Consider the following 21,368-nt stretch of genomic DNA (forward strand, 5'->3'; position numbering starts at 1 on the left):
TCTGGTTTATTATATCTTTTGATGTTTTGTGGGGTCTCGGGGAAGCACACTGCATGGAAGTGAGGCACAGACAAGTGGCAGATGGAACAACTGACAGGGCTGCAAGACAACTTCCCAAGACCCGACACGGTTTGGTGGCTGTGTGAGACGTCAGTTGCATGTCAGTGGTGCAGATGAAACAAGCCCAGAGATCTAAGCAGGATGAGTTGACAACTGGACTCGTTTAATTCCTTGAAGATGTTCTGCTCTTCATCCAGAAAGGCTTCATCAGTTCTACTTGGAGTAGTGAGACTCAAATATTTATCTTTTGTGGGGTCACAGTGATATCATGAAATTGGCTGTGTGACTGGTGATGGGAGGTCACTTGAGTTCGGGTGTAACTTAACTTGCTATTGTTCTTAATTTCACCTCAAATGTGAGGACAATCTTTGAGTCTCTGTGGTATCTATGAAGAGAAATAATTGGGCCTCCTTGTCAAGCCATTTGTTTTTCTGAGTGTCTATTTGGTTTGTCTGATGTGGAGCTTCATGATACTCTTCATGGTAAAAAAAACAACAAAAAAACAGCAAAATAGCAATCAATGAGACGGCTGTGATTAATGACCCAAGCTGGCAAAAACATGCCATCTGGTGAGGTGTGGTTGAAGAGCCGGGTTAGAAGTACAGCAGCAGATAAATAGATGGGAAGCAGGTGTTGAGATTAATCACAGCACAGCTGGAATGAATGACTAGACTCCACACACACACACACACACACACACACACACACACACACACACACACACACACACACACACACACACACACACACACACACACACACACACACACACACACACACACACACACACACACACACACACACACACACACACACACACACAATGGAGGGAACAGAGTACATAACAGATGAGGAAGAAAGAAAAAAAAAAAAGACAAGGAGTCAGGGCTGAGGTGGTGGCTGTGATGGAGCAAAACATTTTATAGCACTGTAATACCCAAACAAACGTGAGGCAGAAAACAATAAAAAATGTGACTCGTTTCTTTTTTTTTTTTTTTAAAAGCTTTTATTAGTGCAAAGACCACATTTGTTTTATTGACATAAACTAACTTAGCTGGTGAATGACCTCACCATCAACACTCTGAATACATCTCAAAACAGAATGACATGACAATAGTGCATCTTAATGTGAACTGGAATTCAATAAATTGTCAGGAAATATGTCAAAATTGTGTGAAAATGTTCTGTGAAAAAGGTTGTGAGAAAATGAGGTTCAGTAGTTTCAGAGAAAGCACTGCACATATGGTTTCTGTTTTGGAGTTTGTAGTGATTTCCTGAGAGGACCAGAGCTGAAATATTGTAAAAAATGAAATGTAGTACCAAAATGAATTTGAACCAAACCTCAAACAAACTGAATTTGTGTTTATGCTACTATTCAACAATATAAGCATTAATTTATCACAACAAATATTTGACATAAATGTTAACTGGTGAATAAAATGTGTATTTGACAGTGCACTTTTGAATGAACAGTAGTGTCAGCTGCTGATGGAGCACAAATGATGGCCTCAGTGGTACTCATCATGCAGATTGAAGCATGTTCCAACACTTCATGCATAGATCCTTCTGTCCATGATGTGCATCATAGGAAGACATCAAATAGCTTCGATTGTCTCAGGTTCCAGCAGCTCCACTAAACAAAACCACTATTCATCATTATCTACAAGAGGAAAGAAGGGAGAGGAAGGCCATCTTATTTACTGATATCATTCAGTCACATTGAGGAGACTAAACCCACAACCCCAGAAACTCAAACACACACACTACTTTTACCATATTTTCCAGAGTATAAGTCGCAGGGTTTGTTTTTTACTACTTTAGGAGGTACCATGACTTACTGTATACTCTGGTATGACTTACGGGGCGATTGATAAGCTTTAAGCCGGGCACAGAAAAAGTAGTGTGTGGTTCTCCATCTTTTGCATTCTGAGAAATCAACATTTCTCAACAATGCACCCAGTAAGTCAAAATTTCACATTTTCTCGAGAAATGTTGGTTCATGCATTTGTTAATAATAATAAAAACAACAATAATTCATACAGTTTACCCTGCAATCTACTTACTAAACAAAATAATATAAAATCATAATAAAATACCATGCCCATCTGACAATTCCCTTTGTCCAGACTGCATCAAATAACATCCAATATTTTGTCCAATACATGTTTATTTGTCCATCGTGCATATTTTTGGAATCTAAAGGTTAATTAACAGTACACACTGTAGTGTGCACATGTGCTACTGAGTCCCTAAATACAAGCTATTTATTTATTTATTTTGCGTTACTTCATGTGCAACTGGAGGACTGCAGCACACAGACTTTAGGTGGGTCAGCAGAGGTAAATTTCCGGAACGGTTTTCTAAATTGCTGCCTGAAATTAAAGGATTTCTGAAATGTTCAAACCATGTTAAATATGCACAGCTTTTGGATTTAGCCTTTCTTACTTCTTGCCTCCTCTCAGTGCCAGAAGTCCAGCTAAGGTAGGGAACAACTTGTCCAACTTTAATTAAGTGTTGTGGAATTTTGAGTTGTTTGTTGTTGTGTTGTTACAGGCTAGTCCTAGGCTTATTTGTGCTTTTGAACTGTTTATGTACTGTTTGTGTGCACAGTGCAACTTATTTTGGCTCTTTAAACTGTTATGTTGCTTCAAAAACATTTTTTTTTCTTGTTTTCATTTTTTTCTCCTCTGCATCCTGCACTGAAGAAGAAGAAGAAGAAGAATTATTATTATTATTATTGGTGCAGTGCTGCCACCTTCTGCATCAATCCATTATAGCAGCACTGTCCGTTACAGAAGCACGGTCATGCAATCAACAGGAACTTAGCCGACGATCGACTGGTTGAGCACGCCATGCTCATCAATACAATGATGCGTATTACAGCCATTTTTTCTTGTGTTCTTCTTTTGCACAGTGTTATTTAAAATTGTTACAATTTTTGTTTAAATTTACTAGAAATAAAACACTCTGGAGAAAATATTTTAGTACAGACGCAGCTAAATACAACAAAATTACAAAACTTAACTCCAAAACTGACCTTCTTGGTATGCACCGTCTCCCATCACCAGATGAAGGATGTTGGGATACAGATGCTGGTGCTCAGTTCCCAAAATGCTTAAGACCATACTGGAACCCAGGTCGATATTTTCATCTTCATCTTCATGTATTGCCTTAGAAGTCCCACAGGAAAAAAAAAAAAAGAAAGAAAAGAAAGACAATATGAGCAATGTATTTTATCCTGTAGCTTTTGACTGTTTTGTGCACAATACCTTAATTTTATTGTAGGCTTCAACTAACTTCTCAAAGCCCATTTGTTGCTCCAGGTTGAAGCGGAGCTCTTCCAGACGACTAAAGATGCTGTCATGATGTTCAGACTCTGCACCTTGATCCTCTTCAGTGCCATCTATTGTGCAGCAGAGCAGTTTTTTTTCAAACCAAGAACCACTTAAACAACAACAACAAAAAACAAACACCCTCTCAGACGACCTAACCCACCAAATATCCAAATGCAATGGATCTACTTTCCACGACACAACAACAGTATAGCAGAACAGTATACTAGTATGAGGCTTTGGAGTCATTTCAATTAGAATGCTTAAATTAGAATATTATAGTAATTTAAAAAGTGATATTTCATCAATATAGTCATGGGCCACTAGGTGTCACTCACAGACCACCAGTGGCCCACGGACCACTCTTCGAAAAAGAATGCAGTTGAGGTATAAAAGCAATCATATGAAGTGATAGTATGGTGAAACTTTTACCAAAGACAAGCGACGTGCTAACAACAAACAGTCTGCATGATATTTATTGGCACCTCATGCTGGGACAGGAGTTCGAGTTGAAGGGAGCTCTGATCCGTCTAGGGGGGGGGGGTAACAAGCATGTCTTCAGACCCACAAGCGTGCCCTAAATTCTCAGAGGTAAGGAGACCTTTTTTATCTGCTGATTCATTAGTGGTATCTGAATGACTGGCTGAGAATCTGCCCAGGTCATTATGGAGAAATCGCTTGATTTATGTCTGAATCCAACACAATCTAAAATTTATACAGTTGTATGCGAAAGTTTGGGCACCACTGATAATTTTCATGATTTTCCTTTATAAATCATTGGATGTCTGGATCAGAAATTTCAGTTAAATAAATCATATAGCAGACAAACACACTGATATTTGAGAAGTGAAATGAAGTTTATAGTATTTACAGAAAGTGTGCAATAATTATTTAAACAAAATTGGGCAGGTGCATAAATTTTGAGCACCCTTGTCATTTTATTGATTTGAATACATTTAGCACCAATTATCGAAACACAAAATTGGTTTGGTAAGCTCAATGACCCTTGACCTCCTTACACAGGTGAATCCAATCATGAGAAAGGGTATTTAAGGTGGCCATTTGCAAATGTTTCCCCTCTTTGCATCTCTTCTAATGAGTGGCAACATGGGAGCCTCCAAACAACTCTCAAATGATCTGAAAACAAATATTGTTCATCATCATGGTTTAGGGGAAGGATACAAAAAGCAACCTCAGAGATTTCAGCTGTCAGTTTCCACTGTGAGGAACATAGTGAGGAAATGGAAGACCGCAGGCACAGTACTAATTAAGGCCTGAAGTGGTAGGCCAAGAAAAATCTCAGATAAGCTGAAGCGAAGGATGGTGAGAACAGTCATAGTCAACCCACAGACCTGCTCCAAAGACCTACAACATGATCTTGCTGCAGATAGTGTCTCTGTGCACTGTTCCACTATACAGCGCACTTTGCACAAAGAAATGCTGTATGATGCTGTAATGCAGAGGAAGCCTTTTCTGCGTACATGCCACAAACAAAGTCACTTGAGGTATGCTAAAGCACATTTGGACAAGCCAGCTTTATTTTGGAATGAGGTGCTGTGGACTGATGAAACGAAAATTGTGTTATTTGGACATAACAAGGGGCGGTATGCATGACTGAAAAAGCATTCCAAGAAGAACACTTGCTACCTACAGTAAAATTTGGAGGTGGTTCCATCATGCTGTGTGACTGTGTGGCCAGTGCAGGTACTGGGAATCTTATTAAAGTTGAGGGTCACATGGATTCCAGTCAATATAAGCAGATTCTTGAGAACAATGTTCATGAATCAGTGACAAAGTTGAAGTTGCACCAGGGCTGGATCTTTGAACAAGACAACAGCCCTAAACACTGCTCAAAATCTACTAAGGCATTCATGCAGGGGAACAAGTACAACATTCTGGAATGGCCATCTCAGTCCCCAAACCTGAATATTATTGAAAATCTGTGGTGTAATTTTAAGCGGGCTGTCCATGCTCTGAAACCAACAAACCTGAGATGTTTTGTAAAGAAGAACGGTCCAAAATACTGTCAACCAGAATCCAGACTCTCACTGGAAGCTATAGGAAGCGTTTAGAGGCTGTTGTTTCTGCAAAAGGAGGACCTACTAAATATTGCTGTATTTTTTTCTATTGGAGTGCCCAAATTTATGCACCTGCCTAATTTTTTTTTTAAAGAATTATTGCACGTTTTCTGTAATCCTATAAACTTCATTTAACTGTTTGTCTGCTACATGATATACACTAAACAAAAATATAAACGCAACACTTTTGGTTTTGCTCCCATTTTGTATGAGATGAACTCAAAGATCTAAAACTTTTTCCACATACACAATATCACCATTTCCCTCAATATTGTTCACAAACCAGTCTAAATCTGTGATAGTGAGCACTTCTCCTTTGCTGAGATAATCCATCCCACCTCACAGGTGTGCCATACCAAGATGCTGATTAGACACCATGATTAGTGCACAGGTGTGCCTTAGACTGCCCACAATAAAAGGCCACTCTGAAAGGTGCAGTTTTGTCACACAGCACAATGCCACAGATGTCGCAAGATTTGAGGGAGCGTGCAATTGGCATGCTGACAGCAGGAATGTCAACCAGAGCTGTTGCTCGTGTATTGAATGTTCATTTCTCTACCATAAGCCGTCTCCAAAGGCGTTTCAGAGAATTTGGTAGTACATCCAACCAGCCTCACATCCGCAGACCACGTGTAACCACACCAGCCCAGGACCTCCACATCCAGCATGTTCACCTCCAAGATTGTCTGAGACCAGCCACTCGGACAGCTGCTGAAACAATCGGTTTGCATAACCAAAGAATTTCTGCACAAACTGTCAGAAACCGTCTCAGGGAAGCTCATCTGCATGCTCGTCGTCCTCATCGGGGTCTTGACCTGACTCCAGTTTGTCGTCGCAACTTCGCACAGCCATTGAAGAGGAGTGGACCAACATTCCACAGGCCACAATTGACAACCTGATCAACTCTATGCGAAGGAGATGTGCTGCACTGCATGAGGCAAATGGTGGTCACACCAGATACTGACTGGTATCCCCCCCCCCCAATAAAACAAAACTGCACCTTTCAGAGTGGCCTTTTATTGTTGGCAGTCTAAGGCACACCTGTGCACTAATCATGGTGTCTAATCAGCATCTTGATATGGCACTCCTGTGAGGTGGGATGGATTATCTCAGCAAAGGAGAAGTGCTCACTATCACAGATTTAGACTGGTTTGTGAACAATATTTGAGGAAAATGGTGATATTGTGTATGTGGAAAAAGTTTTAGATCTTTGAGTTCATCTCATACAAAATGGGAGCAAAACCAAAAGTGTTGCGTTTATATTTTTGTTGAGTATACAACCCCAATTCCAATGAAGTTGGGACATTGTGTCAAATGCAAATAAAAACAGAATACAATGATTTGCAAATCCTCTTCAACTTATATTCAATTGAATACACCACAAAGACAAGATATGTTCAAACTGATAAACTTTATTGTTTTTGTAGAAGTATTTGCTCACTTTTTAAATGGATGCCTGCAACACGTTTCAAAAAAGCTGGGACAGCTGTGTTTACCACTGTGTTACATCACCTTTCCTTCTAACAACACTCAATAAGCGTTTGGGAACTGAGGACATTAATTGTTGAAGCTTTGTAGGTAGAATTCTTTCCCATTCTTGCTTGATGTACGACTTCAGTTGTTCAACAGTCCAGGGTCTCCGTTGTCGTATTTTGTGCTCCATAATGCGCCACACATTTTCAATGGGCGACAGGCCTGGACTCCAGGCAGGCCAGTCTAGTACCCCGACTCTTTTACTACGAAGCCACGCTGTTGTAACACGTCCAGAATGTGGCTTGGCATTGTCTTGCTGAAATAAGCAGGGACGTCCCTGAAAAAGACATTGCTTGGATGGCAGCATGTGTTGCTCCAAAACCTGGATGTACCTTTCAGCACTGATGGTGCCATCATAAATGTGTAAGTTGCCCATGCCATGGGCATTAACACACCCCATACCATCACAGATGCTGGCTTTTGAACATTGCGCTGGTAACAATCTGGATGGTCTTTCTCGTCTTTTGTCCGGAGGACATGATATCCATGTTTTCCAACAACAATTTGAAATGTGGACTCATCAGACCACAGCACACTTTTCCACTTTGCGCCTGTCCATTTCAAATGAGCTCGGGCCCAGAGAAGGCGGCGGTGTTTCTGGATGCTGTTGATGTATGGCTTTTCCTTTGCATGGTAGAGTTTTAACTTGCACTTGTAGATGTAGTGACGAACTGTGTTAACTGACAATGATTTTCTGAAGTGTTCCTGAGCCCATGCAGTAAGATCCTTTACACAATTTCAGTTTTTAATGCAGTGCCACCTGAGGGATCAAATGTCACAGGCATTCAATGTTGGTTTTTCGGCCTTGCCGCTTACGTGTAAAACGTTCTCCAGATTCTCTGAATCTTCTGATTATATTATGGACTGTAGATGATGGAATCCCTAAATTCTTTGCAACTGAATGTTGAGAAACATTGTTCTTAAACTGCTGGACAATTTTTTCACACAGTTGTTCACAAAGTGGTGATCCTCACCCCATCTTTGCTTGTGAATGGCTGAGCCTTTTCGGGATGTTCCTTTTATACCTAATCATAACACTCACAATTAGTGTCCTCAGTTCCCAAATGCTTATTGAGTGTTGTTAGAAGGAAAGGTGATGTAACACAGTGGTAAACATACCACTGTCCCAGCTTTTTTGAAACGTGTTGTAGGCATCTATTTCAAAATGAGCAAAATATTTGCACAAAAACAAAGTTTATCAGTTTGAACATTAAATATCTTGTCTTTGTGGTGTATTCAATTGAATATAGGTTGAAGATGATTTGCAAATCAATGTATTCTGTTTTTATTTACATTTCACACATCGTCCCACTGGAATTGGGGTTGTATTTTTGAAATTGCTGATCCAAACAACCAATGATTTATAAAGGAAGATTATGGAAATGATGTTATACCAAATTTTTCAGATTGAGCTGCATGTTGCATTAGTTTTGTGCAACCAAGCCAGGACATATCGCAATGACTTGGCCGCTCCATTCTGTGTTTTTCCGACTTCCTGCTCCACGACCATTTTGGTGGCTTGGCTCGTTGCCGTTAAGGTCTGTGTTAGTCCACGGACCTCTGGTGTGTTTTAAAGATTGAGTTGCGTGTTGCGAGTGTTTCCCGCAATGTAGCCGGGACATACCGCGCTGACTTTGGCCGCTGTTTTTGGGTTGCCAGACACTATCAGTTCCAATAATGGATCTTCATTTGTAGCTGATACAATAAAAATTGCTCTAAAAATGTTATGAATCAAACAAAAGTTTGGATGTGTGTACCACCTACAGTCACAGGGCACCGTAGAGAGAGCAAATGGTACATGGAAGGCCAACCTGGCAAAAATTGTAGCAGATAGTCGATACAAATTAAGTGGGTGGATGCTTTGCCATGAGCTTTGATGTTGTATACGCAAGCTAACTAACACATCTAACACCTCACAAGGCACTAAAGGGGAGACCAATGCCAGTCCCTTATCTCATATGAAGGGCCACCACTTGAACAATGTGAAAGAGAACTAACCTGCTATCTATGACATTTAGTACAAATACATAAGGCTGTGTTTCAACAGGTGAAAGCAGTGCAGGAGGACAAGGACGATGACATCCCAGAGGAACTGAAGACAGTTGAACCTGGAGACTGGGTCTACATTAAGGTGTTCAAATGAAAGCGAGACAAATGAAGAGGACAGGGACCCTTTAAGGTGATATTAGCTACCCCAAATGCGCTGAAAGTAGAGGGTAAGAGACTTTGGTTCCATCTAAACCATTGCTGCAGAGCAAGTGATCCAGGGAAGACTGCAAGCGCACCTGAAAGGGATGGCAACACCTCCCTACCACTGGAAGCTAGACAGCTGCATGCATCGAAAAGGTACAGTGACACCTCTATACCACTGGAAGCTAAACAGCCTTGAGAGCACCAAGGACAGAGAAGATCACAAAGACTGGCTGAAAGACAATGAAGTGAAAGTATAATTCCAATGAGTAGTGGTTCGTTGGCACCTAGAGCAGGTCTAGAATGTAGCACAGATAGTGAGAGAAGGTCGGATACAAGAGAAGGTGAAAGTACATCCGATACAAGAGATCAGGAGAGTGTATCAGATACAGGAGAAGGAGAAAATATGTCAGAGTCAGGGGAAGGTGCAGCAGCTGAAACAGTCCCCACAGAATGTAACCTGTATGACTTGTTTGATTTGGCATTTTCTTATCGTGCACCTGTTTTGTGGAATGATCTCCCTGCGGAGATAAAGCAGTCAGATTCTGTATAGACATTCGAGTCCAGCCTTAAGACGCATTTATTCTCCCTCTTGTATGGCTAGCATACTGGCATAGTATGGAAATATGCTTCCTATTCTTTTAAATTAATTTTATTAGTCATGGTACAGTTCTTGGCCTCAACTTTTTCTAAATTCTGGGTCTGTTAGTGAAGCTTAGGGCTAGCGGCCAACAATCACCTTAGTATTTTCTCTGCTTTCCTGTCAATTTACTGCCGGTGAATTATACCTTAGGTGTAGTTTTCCGGCCAACTGATTCTACTCTTTTTCTCTCTGTCTGAGATATCAAAGGCATTGCACGGGATTGGCAGCTGTGGACCACAGGATACTGGACTGACTGCGTCAGGCCCATTGACAGCATGATGACTAAACACTGGCCCTGCACCCTAGGGCGCTGGATGACACCCCACTCCTGTCTGTGACATAAATGCTTGCGTGGTCATCTCAACAACTGCACCTCATTTTTCATGTTGTTTTGATTTCCTGTTTCGTCAGCTTTGCAAAACTTTGTAAAAACCTTATAACTGTTAGAATGGACTAAGCAGTGGGTCATCTCTGAGTCTAGTCTGCATGAGGTTTCTTCCGCAGTATCATCAGTCACCTGTGTGCTTGCTCTAGGGGTTGGTAAGGTTAGACCTTACTCGTGTGAAGCACTCTGAGGCAGCTTTATTGTGATGTGGTGCTATGTAAAATGAAATAAATTGAAAACTAAACTGAAATTGAGTCACTGACCACAGATACATTTTTTTGTTTTGTGTGTTTTTTGTTACCAAGATATATCCTTTTGCATCCATTTTATGTGCGTTATCATCAAGAATAATCAAAGTATTATGCCCCAAGGGATATTATTTTGTGTCCACTTTGCATGTCTTGTTATGAAGCATAAACTGAAGTAGAATTAAGACCTAATCACAAGGCTAAACATTGCTATCTTTGGAATATTATAACACAATGTACTCTGATAAATCCTCATGGGGTCGCAGTAAGCTCATTGTTGTGTATGGATCCCTGTCAGTGCTGATATAGATCAATTACTCCTCACTCCTTTACCCTTAGGATCATATGGTGCTGATATGATTATGGGCCTCTCGTTATTGATGGAGTACTGCAAAACTGATAGATAACGAGTGTAACCTTTCGTCACAAATGGGGGAATGTGGTGTCATTTTTTTTTTTACAAAGACAAGTAATGTGGTAATAACAAACATATTGTGATGATGTGCAAATGCCATAAGATGATTATGTTTTGTATTGCTGACATTTAATATGCTTAAAAGGATAAGTATATACTCACTGCACAGACTAGTTAACAGCATTTAGAAAAACACACCTAATACATTCAAATATTGTATGCAAAAACATATGTTGTGTGAAAAATGTATGCTGTTTTTAAAATGCCATCAGACAAGAAATTGAAATTAATGGTAAAAATTTAGTAAAGAACTTAATTTTTAAATACGGAAAATTGAATTAAACATGCCAGTGGAAAATTATGGTGGTTTTAGGTTTTAAAAAAGACTGGATCAATGAAAGCTCTAACAGAGGGCCAAAGCAGGAAGGAAAAAAAAAAAAAAAGAAGTCCTGCACCTGCAAAGCCCTGAATGGTGAATTTCCATGACCCAGAGTTGAACTCACAAGACCTGGGAACTTTCCTGAAAAGTGATCTCACCAAACCTGGATACTTCCCAAAAATGGTATCATCCACAGATGTTTCTACTGGTGTAAGACTTGCTACATTTAGAAAAGACCAGCCTTTTGGGGTGGAGAAATTACCCTCCTCACAGTATATAAGATGAATGCAAACCAGTGTTCTGAAGCTGTTCTGGTGTCACAGACCGAACGGTCACCACTAAAAATCAGTCCACCGTGCCTTCACTGCGCATGCATCATTTCGGAGAATCAGCATCATAATTTCTAAGCGTCAGCTGCGATCCACCGATTATCACCTCGTTTCTGCTTCAAACTGCACTCCAGTCATCATCTATCTCAGCGACAGATATCTGAAGCTTTTGTACAACAATCATTTCCACATAAATCCAGCATTATTTCATCATAAAAGACGGCAGACCGATCAGATCACAGCAACACCACGGCAGACGCCTGATGTCATTTCGATGCGTCAGTAGTGAAATGAGGCGATTATCGTCTCGTTTCTGCTTAAAATGGCCTCATTTCTGCTTAAAACTGACTTTAGAATGATTACCTTGTCATCTGATGGGTAATAATCACATTATTCCCTTTGATTGCTTTGGGTGAAGAGAGTCAGTCTCAGATGTGCTGCTGTGGTCCCAAATGACGCATGCACAGTGAAGGCAGGGTGGACCGTTCAGTCTACGATAGCGGTGTTCTTGATGACTGAATTTTGCTTCCTTTTCTGGCAAAATAAAACTGCTGCGTTGGGACTTATCTTTTTCTGACTTTTCTGGAGACCTTTAAGGAGATCTTTTTGAACAATTGAGCACAGCTAAAACACATAGACTCTCACCTGGTGATCAAGGACTCTGAAGTTTCCACAACAACAGAATTATTTAATAAATAGCAAACTAGTCAACAACAGATGCGGACCAGGAGTAAGAACTCCAGACACAGAGGAGTATATGTATGTGTGTCTCTGAACTTTTCTTTATCTCACAAAAAAACACTGACGTGCTGCATCACATCACCTTGCATAGTTTCAGCATTCTTTTATCTATGCTCCTATCCTTTAATAATGTTTGATGTAACAAACGTCTTTTGGACATTTACTGTTTTGGAAAACTGTCAAAACAAAATATGTTAAGGTTTGCTGTCCGAAAAATTCAATCAAGTCATTGCTACATAGTTATCTAATGTTTAACGGCTCTGTCAACAACTACAGTTTCAGAGAACAGATTATTCAGAACTGTCACCAACTGTTTGTATTGTGAATCACACTGACAAAGAGGTGAGTTAGCATGAGCAGCAAAATTAGGTACACTGACAATTCAAAAATAAGAAAAATACAAGGTTTCCACATCCGCACCCATCCATCTGCACATGAACTACATAATTTACAGTCACGGCCTGGTCCAATGATTTCACCTTTTGTAAACATTACCTCATCAGTTCCTGTAACTGCCCAACCAAATAATAAAGACATTGACACCGCTAACTACATGCAACCAATTACGTCACTTTTCTTACCTGAATGCCATTCTTCATTGAGCTGACTGTTATTACTGTGGGTCTCATCACCATTCGAAAGCAGCTCTCCTGCTTCCTCATCACCAGGACTCCCATTAGAACATTCCTCCTCCACGTCATCATTGTCATCATCTACACCCAAGTGATGGTTGTCTCCAATTTCAGCTGCTATCCTATTGAAAAGGACTTGATCATCACCCTCTGGGCGGTTTCCACTGAAGTCTCGTCCTCCAACTTCTGCAGGACGTCTCATTAAGACTTCCTCTTCTTGCAGCAGTCTCTCCATGGAGGCCCGGACATCCTGAAGGTCGTCATCTTCAAACACACTAGGAACAGAACACATTGTCATTTTTATTAGATGACAACTTCTGGTTCCATTTATGCATTTTTTTTTTTTTTACCCAAAATCTACAATATTACCTAAATTTAACATTTAATCTTCAAGCTGCTGCTTTTATTTGTGGTATTTTACAAAGAAACTCTACAGCTTTACAATTAGAGTCAATGAAACATGCAACATAGACTGTAGTCTCCAGCAAACATATTTAAACACAAAGTGAGGGCACAATAAGCATGTCTTTGTTTTTTCCTTTGTGTTGACTTGGTCTTACTCTTCCGTCTCTGACTGGTCATCATCTTCTTTATCAGCTTCATCCAGGTCTTCACTTTCCAGGTTGTTGTCTGGAGCAACAGCAGCCTCACTGGACACTTTAGGGAGACGTCTGAGGTCTGGTAGAGAGCACGTCCGCAGCATCTGTTAAGATCACAAACAATAAGCTTTGATGTGTAAGCCACCGATGACATGAACAGAAAATTAAATTGGCACTCAAAGAGCACAGCTGTAGCCACCGCTAAGACCAAGCAATCCTAGAAATGCTTTTTTAAATGGATCAAAATGTTGAAAAATGCTTTGTCATACATTGTGAATGAAAGTAAAGAAAGTTTCCAACACCCAAATCTGAAATGTGATCAACAAAAATTTAATGGATTCCTTCCCAATGATCTTTTTTTTTTACCATTTCCCCAGGTTTCATGGAGACTGACTGTAAATGTTTTCAGTCGTGCAAACAAATCGAGCACAGCTGGCAATTATATAACATCCTTGGCAGAGGTAGCGACAGGTCGCACTAGCTGACTAATTCATAAAAGCAGAGCAACAAATTCAATATCAAGCTGAGCTGAGTAAAGGAGAGTTCTGTGAAATTATCAGCGTGGCAAAGGTGAATGAGTGAGGTGTATATGTGGAGCACTTGACTGATGTGGGTACAGACGTGATGCAGGAATCAATGTCAAAGTCACATAGAGGAAAAATGAATGAAACTTTTATCAAGTGTAATATTCAAACAGTAATGTATTGAAGAGCTTTGTTAACATTATCATGCCAAAGCATTTACCTCTGAATAGCAAGTGGGTAATCACCCATGCAACATACATCTCATATTTATGAAATCATCTCCATTTTAGCACACAGGAGGCTTTTAATCACCCTAAACACTCCACTAGTGGCAGCCACTGTTACAGACTTCTCGCTCCTTTCTGAAACAAGATTTGTCAGAACAGGATGGCTGTCAACTTCTGATTGTTCAATGTTCCGCTCGTCAAAAGCCATGAATGCCAAGCATGCACAAATTGTGTGTGTTGCCAGATTGTGTATGTTTGAATTGAATTAGCTTTGGCTGCACTGTTTTCTACGATACACTCATCAAAGCTACTAGGACAGTTAAAGGTGTCGTCACACTGTGACAGACTGAGTAAACTGATTAGTAACAGATTGAAATAATTTGTCACCTACTTTCTCAGTACAGCTCTTCCAGATGCAAACAGATAACACACGGATAAAACTAATGTCTACCAGACGTCCACTGGCAAGCTAACGAACAAGTACATGACAAAATGGTAAACAAAGGGAAGCACCAGGGAAGTTGTCCATCTGATATCTTCATAATAGATGCTTACGAACTACCACAGAGTGGTGAACTTCCAGCAAATATGCAAGGGGTGATCATAGTCTTACTATATAAATACCATGAAGTAAACATAAAATAATAATTTTCTTATGTTGTTGTGCTTTTACTAAAAGAAAAAAAAAAAAAGAAAAACAAAAACAAATCTAGTGTGTGTGTATCAAGTCATTACCTTGGGGTTATTTGCATCAAACATGCCAGTGGACAGACCAATCAGGAAGGCATCACGATTTTTTGAGCGCAGCGGGGAGACAGAGCGTGAACGGGAAGCCAGAGAGGAGGATGATTCATCCATGGAGGACTGGGCTGACAGGACTGCAAGGGCAGCAGTACGTCTGTGTGCCGGGGAACACAACTTCATGAAAAGTTGCTCCTCACACAGTCTTACACCTACAGAAGACAAGCGATGGTTCAAGAACATAATATTCAGACTGAAAAATCTGTTGGTTTTTTTTTGTCTCAAATCTCACCAGGTGGTTCTGTTGCTTTCTCCACATGCTTCTCCTCCTCAATGCATGCTGGTCTTGTGTTGCCCTCTAGCGGCCTAAAGATGAAATATACTATATGACATACTACTGCAAAATGTGCACATTTTCAAAGTGCAAAAAAGGGGAGAAAAAAACCCTCCAACAGTTTCATGCCTCTACTTCAGCTGTAAAACATTTGTCTTATTGACTTAGAAACACTGTAAGAGAACTGAGATTGTAACTCTTTGCCTGTTGTTCATTTTTAAGTTTGAATTTTCAGAAATGTGTTTCTGAAGTTGAAAAGGAATGGGTACTTTGGCTGCTGGGCTTCCTGTTCCCACGCCTGCTGCAAACCAGCTGGGAGATGGTGTGAGACCTGCTGTGGACACTCTTCCAAAACCACTGATTCTATGTCTGAAGCATCTGAAAGCATTCAGGATGGCATTGTATGAAAGATCTACTAAAATAAGAAACAGATTTATATGACTATGAAGTTGCCTGCAGTCCAAACCTTGAGTGCCAGTGAGGTGTGGTGGCAGTGTCTGCTTGGCCAGAACTGTTTCCTTATTGGAGACTTCTGCTGCAGCTGCATCCTTGATCTGAACCTTGACAGGTGGTACTAGCGTGGAGATCAACACTTCTTCAGTTGTCCTCATAATCTCAGCTGCTGCTGCCTGGTCAGGCTTGGCTGGCAGGAAATGGGATGACAAGTAAGGGCATATATTGTTAAACACACACACACACACACACACACACACACACACACACACACACACACGAAAAGTATGTGAACCTTTGAGATATTACACATCTTAATTTAGAAATGACAGCAAATTAAAAAAATAAATAAATTTTAGCATCCATATATAAAAAATTCCAAAATGATGCCCTTTACCCTCACAGTGCAAACTGATCACTACTACATCATGACATGAATTAAATAAAAATATAAAAGCCAAGATAATGGGCCTCTTTGGTATAATACCTGTAAATAACCAGTTTTATTGCCAGTTTTCTTCAAATGAGTTGGGGGATGGATACATGTACATTTCCAAGTCTGAATATGTCTTTGACTTTATTTACATCAATTATGAAGAAATACAAACAGTATGGCACTCTATGGTAAATCTGTGTGGAGTAGACTTCTTGTCTTTCGGCTGTTCCCGTTAGGGGTCGCCACAGCAGATCAATCATTTCCATCTCACGATGTCCTCTGTAGCTTCTTCTGTCACACCAACCACCTGCATGTCCTCCCTCAGCACATCCATAAACCTCCTCTTTGGCCTCCTTCTTCTCCTCCTGCCTGGTGGCTCCATCCTCAGCATCCTTTTCCCTATATACCCTGGGTCCGTCCTCTGCACATGTCCAAACCATCTCAATCTTGCCTCTCTGACTTTGTCTCCAAACCATCCCACCTGAGCTGTCCCTCTGATATGTTCATTCCTAATCTGGTCCATTCTTGTCACTCCCAAAGAGAATCTCAACAGCTTCAGCTCTGCCACCTCCAGCTCTGCCTCCTGTCTTTTTGTTAGTGCCACAGTCTCTAAACCATACAACACAGCTGGTCTCAATATTGTCTTGTAAACGTTCCCCTTCACTCTTGCTGATATTCTTCGGTCAGAAATCACTCCTGCCACCTTTCTCCACCCTGCATGCACTCTCTTCTTCACCTCTCTACCACACTCTCCATGACTTTGAACAGTTGACCCCAAATATTTAAACTCATCTATTTTCACCACCTCTATTCCTTGTAACTGCACTATTCCACTGGGCTCCCTCGCATTCACACAGATGTACTCAGTCTTGCTTCTACTGACTTTCATTCCCCTTCTCTCCAAAGCATATCTCCACCTCTCCAGACTAGACTCAACTTGCTCTCTACTCTCACTACAGATCACAATGTCATCTGCAAACATCATACTCCATGGGGACTCCTGTCTGATCTCATCCATCATCCTGTCCATCACCACTGCAAACAAGAAAGGACTCAGAGCTTATCCTTGGTGTAATCCCACCTCCACCTTGAATGAGTCTGTCATTCTGACTGTGCATCTCACCATTGTCACACTATTCTTGTGCATGTCCTGCACTACCCTAACATACTTCTCTGCCACTCCAGACTTCCTCATACAATACCACAGCTCTTCTCTTGGCACCCTATCATAAGCTTTTCCTAAGTCCACAAACACACAATGTAACTCTTTCTGACCTTCTCTGTACTTCAACAGTATTCTCACAGCAAACATTGCATCTGTAGTGCTCTTTCTCGGCATGAAACCATATTGCTGCTCACAGATCTTCATCTGTTTTCTAAGCCTAGCTTCTACTACTCTTTCCCATAGCTTCATGCTGTGGCTGATCAGCTTTATGCCTCTGTAGTTACTGCAGCTCTGCATCTCACTTTCCAAGATTTTATTAAACAATCTGGTTAGAAACTCTACTGCCATCTCTCCTAGACATTTCCATGCCTCCACTGGAATGTCATCTGGACCAAGTGCCTTTCCACTCTTCATCCTCTTCATAGCAGCCCTCACTTCTTCCTTATTAATCTCTTGTACTTCCTGATTTACTCTCACCACATCATCCAGCCTTTTCTCTCGCTCATTTTCTTTATCAGCTCTTCAAAATATTCCCTCCACCTTCTCAGCACACACTCCTCACTTGTCAGCACATTACCATGTGCATCTTTTACCACCCTAACCTGCTGCACATCCTTTCCAGCTCTGTCCCTTTGTCTGGCCAATTGGTACAAGTCCTTTTCTCCTTCCTTACTATTCAACTTTTTGTACAGCTCGCAATATGCCTTTTCCTTCGCTTTTGCCACTTCTCTTTTCACCTTACACCGCATCTCCTTGTACTCCTGTGTACTTTCTTCATCTCTCAGACTATCCCAAAACTTTTTCGCCAACCTCTTTCTCCTTATGCTTTCCTGGACCTCTTCATTCCACCACCAAGTCTCCTTGTCTTCCTTCCACTGTCCAGATGTCATACCCAGTACTGTCCTAGCTGTCTCCCTCACCACATCTGCAGTACTTTTCCAGTTGTCCAAAATTGCTTCCCTTCCAACCAGTGCTTCTCTCACCTGCACGCTAAATTTCACACAACAGTCTTCCTCCTTCAGCTTCCACCATCTGATCCTTTGTTGAGCTCTCACTCTCTTCTTCTTTACCTCTAAAGTCATCCTACAAACAACCATCCAATGCTGTCTAACAACACTCTCTTCTGCCACTACCTTACAGTCTCTGATTTCTTTTAGCTTGCATCTCCTATAAAGAATGTAGTCCACCTGTGTGCACCTTCCTCCACTCTTATGTTACCCTGTGCTCCTCCCTTTTCTTAAAGTAGGTATTCACCACAGCCATTTTCATCCTTTTCGCAAAATCAACTACCATCTGTCCTTCCCCATTCCTATCCTTGATACCATATCTACCCATTAGTTCCTCATCACCTCTGTTCCCTTCACCAACATGCCCATTGAAGTCATGCTTGGGCACACTCTCCACCACCTCATCTAACACACTCCAGAAATCTTCTTTCTCCTTCATCTCACAACCTACCTGTGGGGCATATGCACTGATGATATTCATCATCACCCCTTCAATTTCCAAGTTCACACTCATCACCCTGTCAGACACTTGCTTGACCTCCAACACACTTTTAACATACTCTTCCTTTAAAATGACTCCAACACCATTTCTCTTCCTGTCCTCACCATGGTACAACAACTTGTACCCACCGCCGATGCTCTTGCTCTTACTTCCCTTCCACTTGGTCTCTTGCACACACAATGTCTACCTTTCTCCACTCCATCATATCAGCCAGCTCTCTCCCTTTACCAGTCATACTACCAACATTCAAAGTCCCCACTTTCATTTCCATCCTTCTAGTTTTCTTCTTCTCCCACTGTTTGTGGAAACGTTCTCCTCCTATTCTTCGCCCAGCAGTAGCCCAATTTCCACCGGCACCCTGTTAGGCGCAACCCTCCTCATATATCCGGGCATGGGACCGACACTCAGAATGTACTGGCTGCACACCCCATGTGGCTCCATCTGTGTGGAGTAGACAGTTCTCAAAAACTGAGTGATGTGCAAGAAGGAGAAGAGTGAGGAAAGCCACCAAGACAACCCAGACGTTACAGGCTTCTGTGGCTGTGATTGGAGAAATTGTGCATAGTGCATGTTTTGCATTTTGTATCCCCAGTTATACAGCTTCATGATGAAGTGGTACAGAGGAGGGTTTTCTTTCACCAAAACATCAAATCTAGGCTTGCATCTCAGATGTACCATCAGGAAAATTGTAGCTGAACTTTCAGTTCTTCTTGTAAAGAAAATTCACAGCAATATAAACGACAGTAATTAAATACCTTCTATAATGTGGTAATGAAAAAAAAAAATCTGTAAATTTTGAAATAAAATTCTTGTTATATTTTGCTGGGCGATAAATCAATGCACACAGCTGTTTAAAAGGATGACTTAACTCAAAAAAGCCGTGTACAAAGGCAGAGGGCCGAGATAAATGATAATCTAATTTGTTGGAACATCATGTAATTAATACGCATTTCACACTTAAACTGTACCATGGCACAGTTTGCTCTGGACTGGAACAAAATGGTTGAATGCTTTTGGTAGGACCAAAAATCGACCATCTGGTCTGGATGATGGTCCAGAGCAGCTCTGATGTGTCTCCAAAAAGTTCAATAATTTGCACCAAATAATGAATAATTAAAAACAATAAATGCTATCATCTTGGAACTCATAATGATGGTTAAGAGATTAGACTATTTTGAAATCTGATACACCAGATTAATCTAACAAGCAACTTCATTTACCTTATGTAATATCCACAGACACAGACATTTCTGTCATCTGCTGGTTATAGCATTCACCTTCAAGTGAGGGCCAGATAATACATTAAGCTAGCAACTGTGGGGAGAAACATAATGCCCACTACATGGAAAAATATTGAATGAAATATACCAGTGGTTTTCAGGGTTGGGTATCATGATACCTCACAGAGTTGGGTATCATGAACTGGTTCTTTTCAAGAATTGTTAAGAAATGTTCGATCCACCAACATCAATAGCTTTTTTGCTTAACAAGTCCCTTATCGGCCTTCAAAGCGCCTGTTGTTTTTGAGAGTGTTTTATTGGGAAAATGATCATTTCTTTACATTGATTACAGACCCTGCAGCTCGTCTGTAATCAATCACTTCTGTAACAGCTCCACTTTGAATCTTGAAACAATGAAGCACTGATCTGATCCGCTGCTTCATTGGTTCACTGCTTCGTTGCTTTCCGGAAGTGACAAAGCCATTTAAAGAAGTCAATCCTGAGTCACTTTTGTGCGGATTCAAGTCATGAACTGGGACTCTTGTCTTGTTGCGAGAAAGAAACAAGAATCGTCCTCCGTTCCGTTTGTCCCGCTCCAAACACTGCACCGCCCTCTGCCAAGACAGAGTCTGGTCGGAATTAATAACTTCAAAGCGAATCTGTGTTTAAATCTAATGACACCTCTTTCCAAACATTTTAACACAGACAACAGAGTAAAACTTTTTTTCCTCCCAAAATGAGACATCCTGATGTGCAGCACAGCCATTTGCAAGAGCTCAGCTCAGAGGTATGAAGTTAAATTTGTGCCACTAATGTCTGAAAGGAAATGCTTTTGAGAAAAACTACAGATTTTGTCTATTTCTATTTATGTCCAGAGTTTAAGGATCCAGTGACCAATTTCATATTTATTTACTTTAAGACTCAATAAAATGTTGTTGACATAGAAAACCTGTAACCTGTTTTTAGCACACAGAAAATTCACAGGAGATACTGATAAGGGAATCGATAAGGAATTGGATAGATAAGTGGAATGGATAATGGCATCAATAGATAAAATCTTATCAATACCTATCCCCTATTATTTATGTTAAAATGTGTTAGTTATGTCAAAGACGTTTAAAAACACACCGATATTTAAACATTAAAAACAAAAACAATGTTTAAAATATGACAAAAGATAAAAATAGAAGAATAA

The 21,368-nt window shown here is 40.7% G+C and overlaps 1 protein-coding gene across 1 annotated transcript in view; it reads right to left on the reverse strand.

Annotated features, from left to right (window-relative positions):
• Positions 1–1,091: 1,091 nt before the first annotated feature.
• The window catches only part of nek1 (NIMA-related kinase 1), an 86,849-nt gene continuing 66,572 nt past the window's right edge, over positions 1,092–21,368 (reverse strand). Inside the window, 9 exon segments of the mRNA XM_034180546.1 lie at positions 1,092–1,720; positions 3,098–3,230; positions 3,330–3,463; positions 12,915–13,240; positions 13,526–13,668; positions 15,051–15,268; positions 15,349–15,422; positions 15,660–15,768; positions 15,857–16,033. Coding sequence (XP_034036437.1) covers positions 1,707–1,720; positions 3,098–3,230; positions 3,330–3,463; positions 12,915–13,240; positions 13,526–13,668; positions 15,051–15,268; positions 15,349–15,422; positions 15,660–15,768; positions 15,857–16,033 — 1,328 coding nt within the window. The 3' untranslated portion in view covers positions 1,092–1,706.

Source organism: Thalassophryne amazonica, chromosome 10, assembly GCF_902500255.1.
Source record: "Thalassophryne amazonica chromosome 10, fThaAma1.1, whole genome shotgun sequence".
Classification (NCBI taxonomy): domain Eukaryota; kingdom Metazoa; phylum Chordata; class Actinopteri; order Batrachoidiformes; family Batrachoididae; genus Thalassophryne; species Thalassophryne amazonica.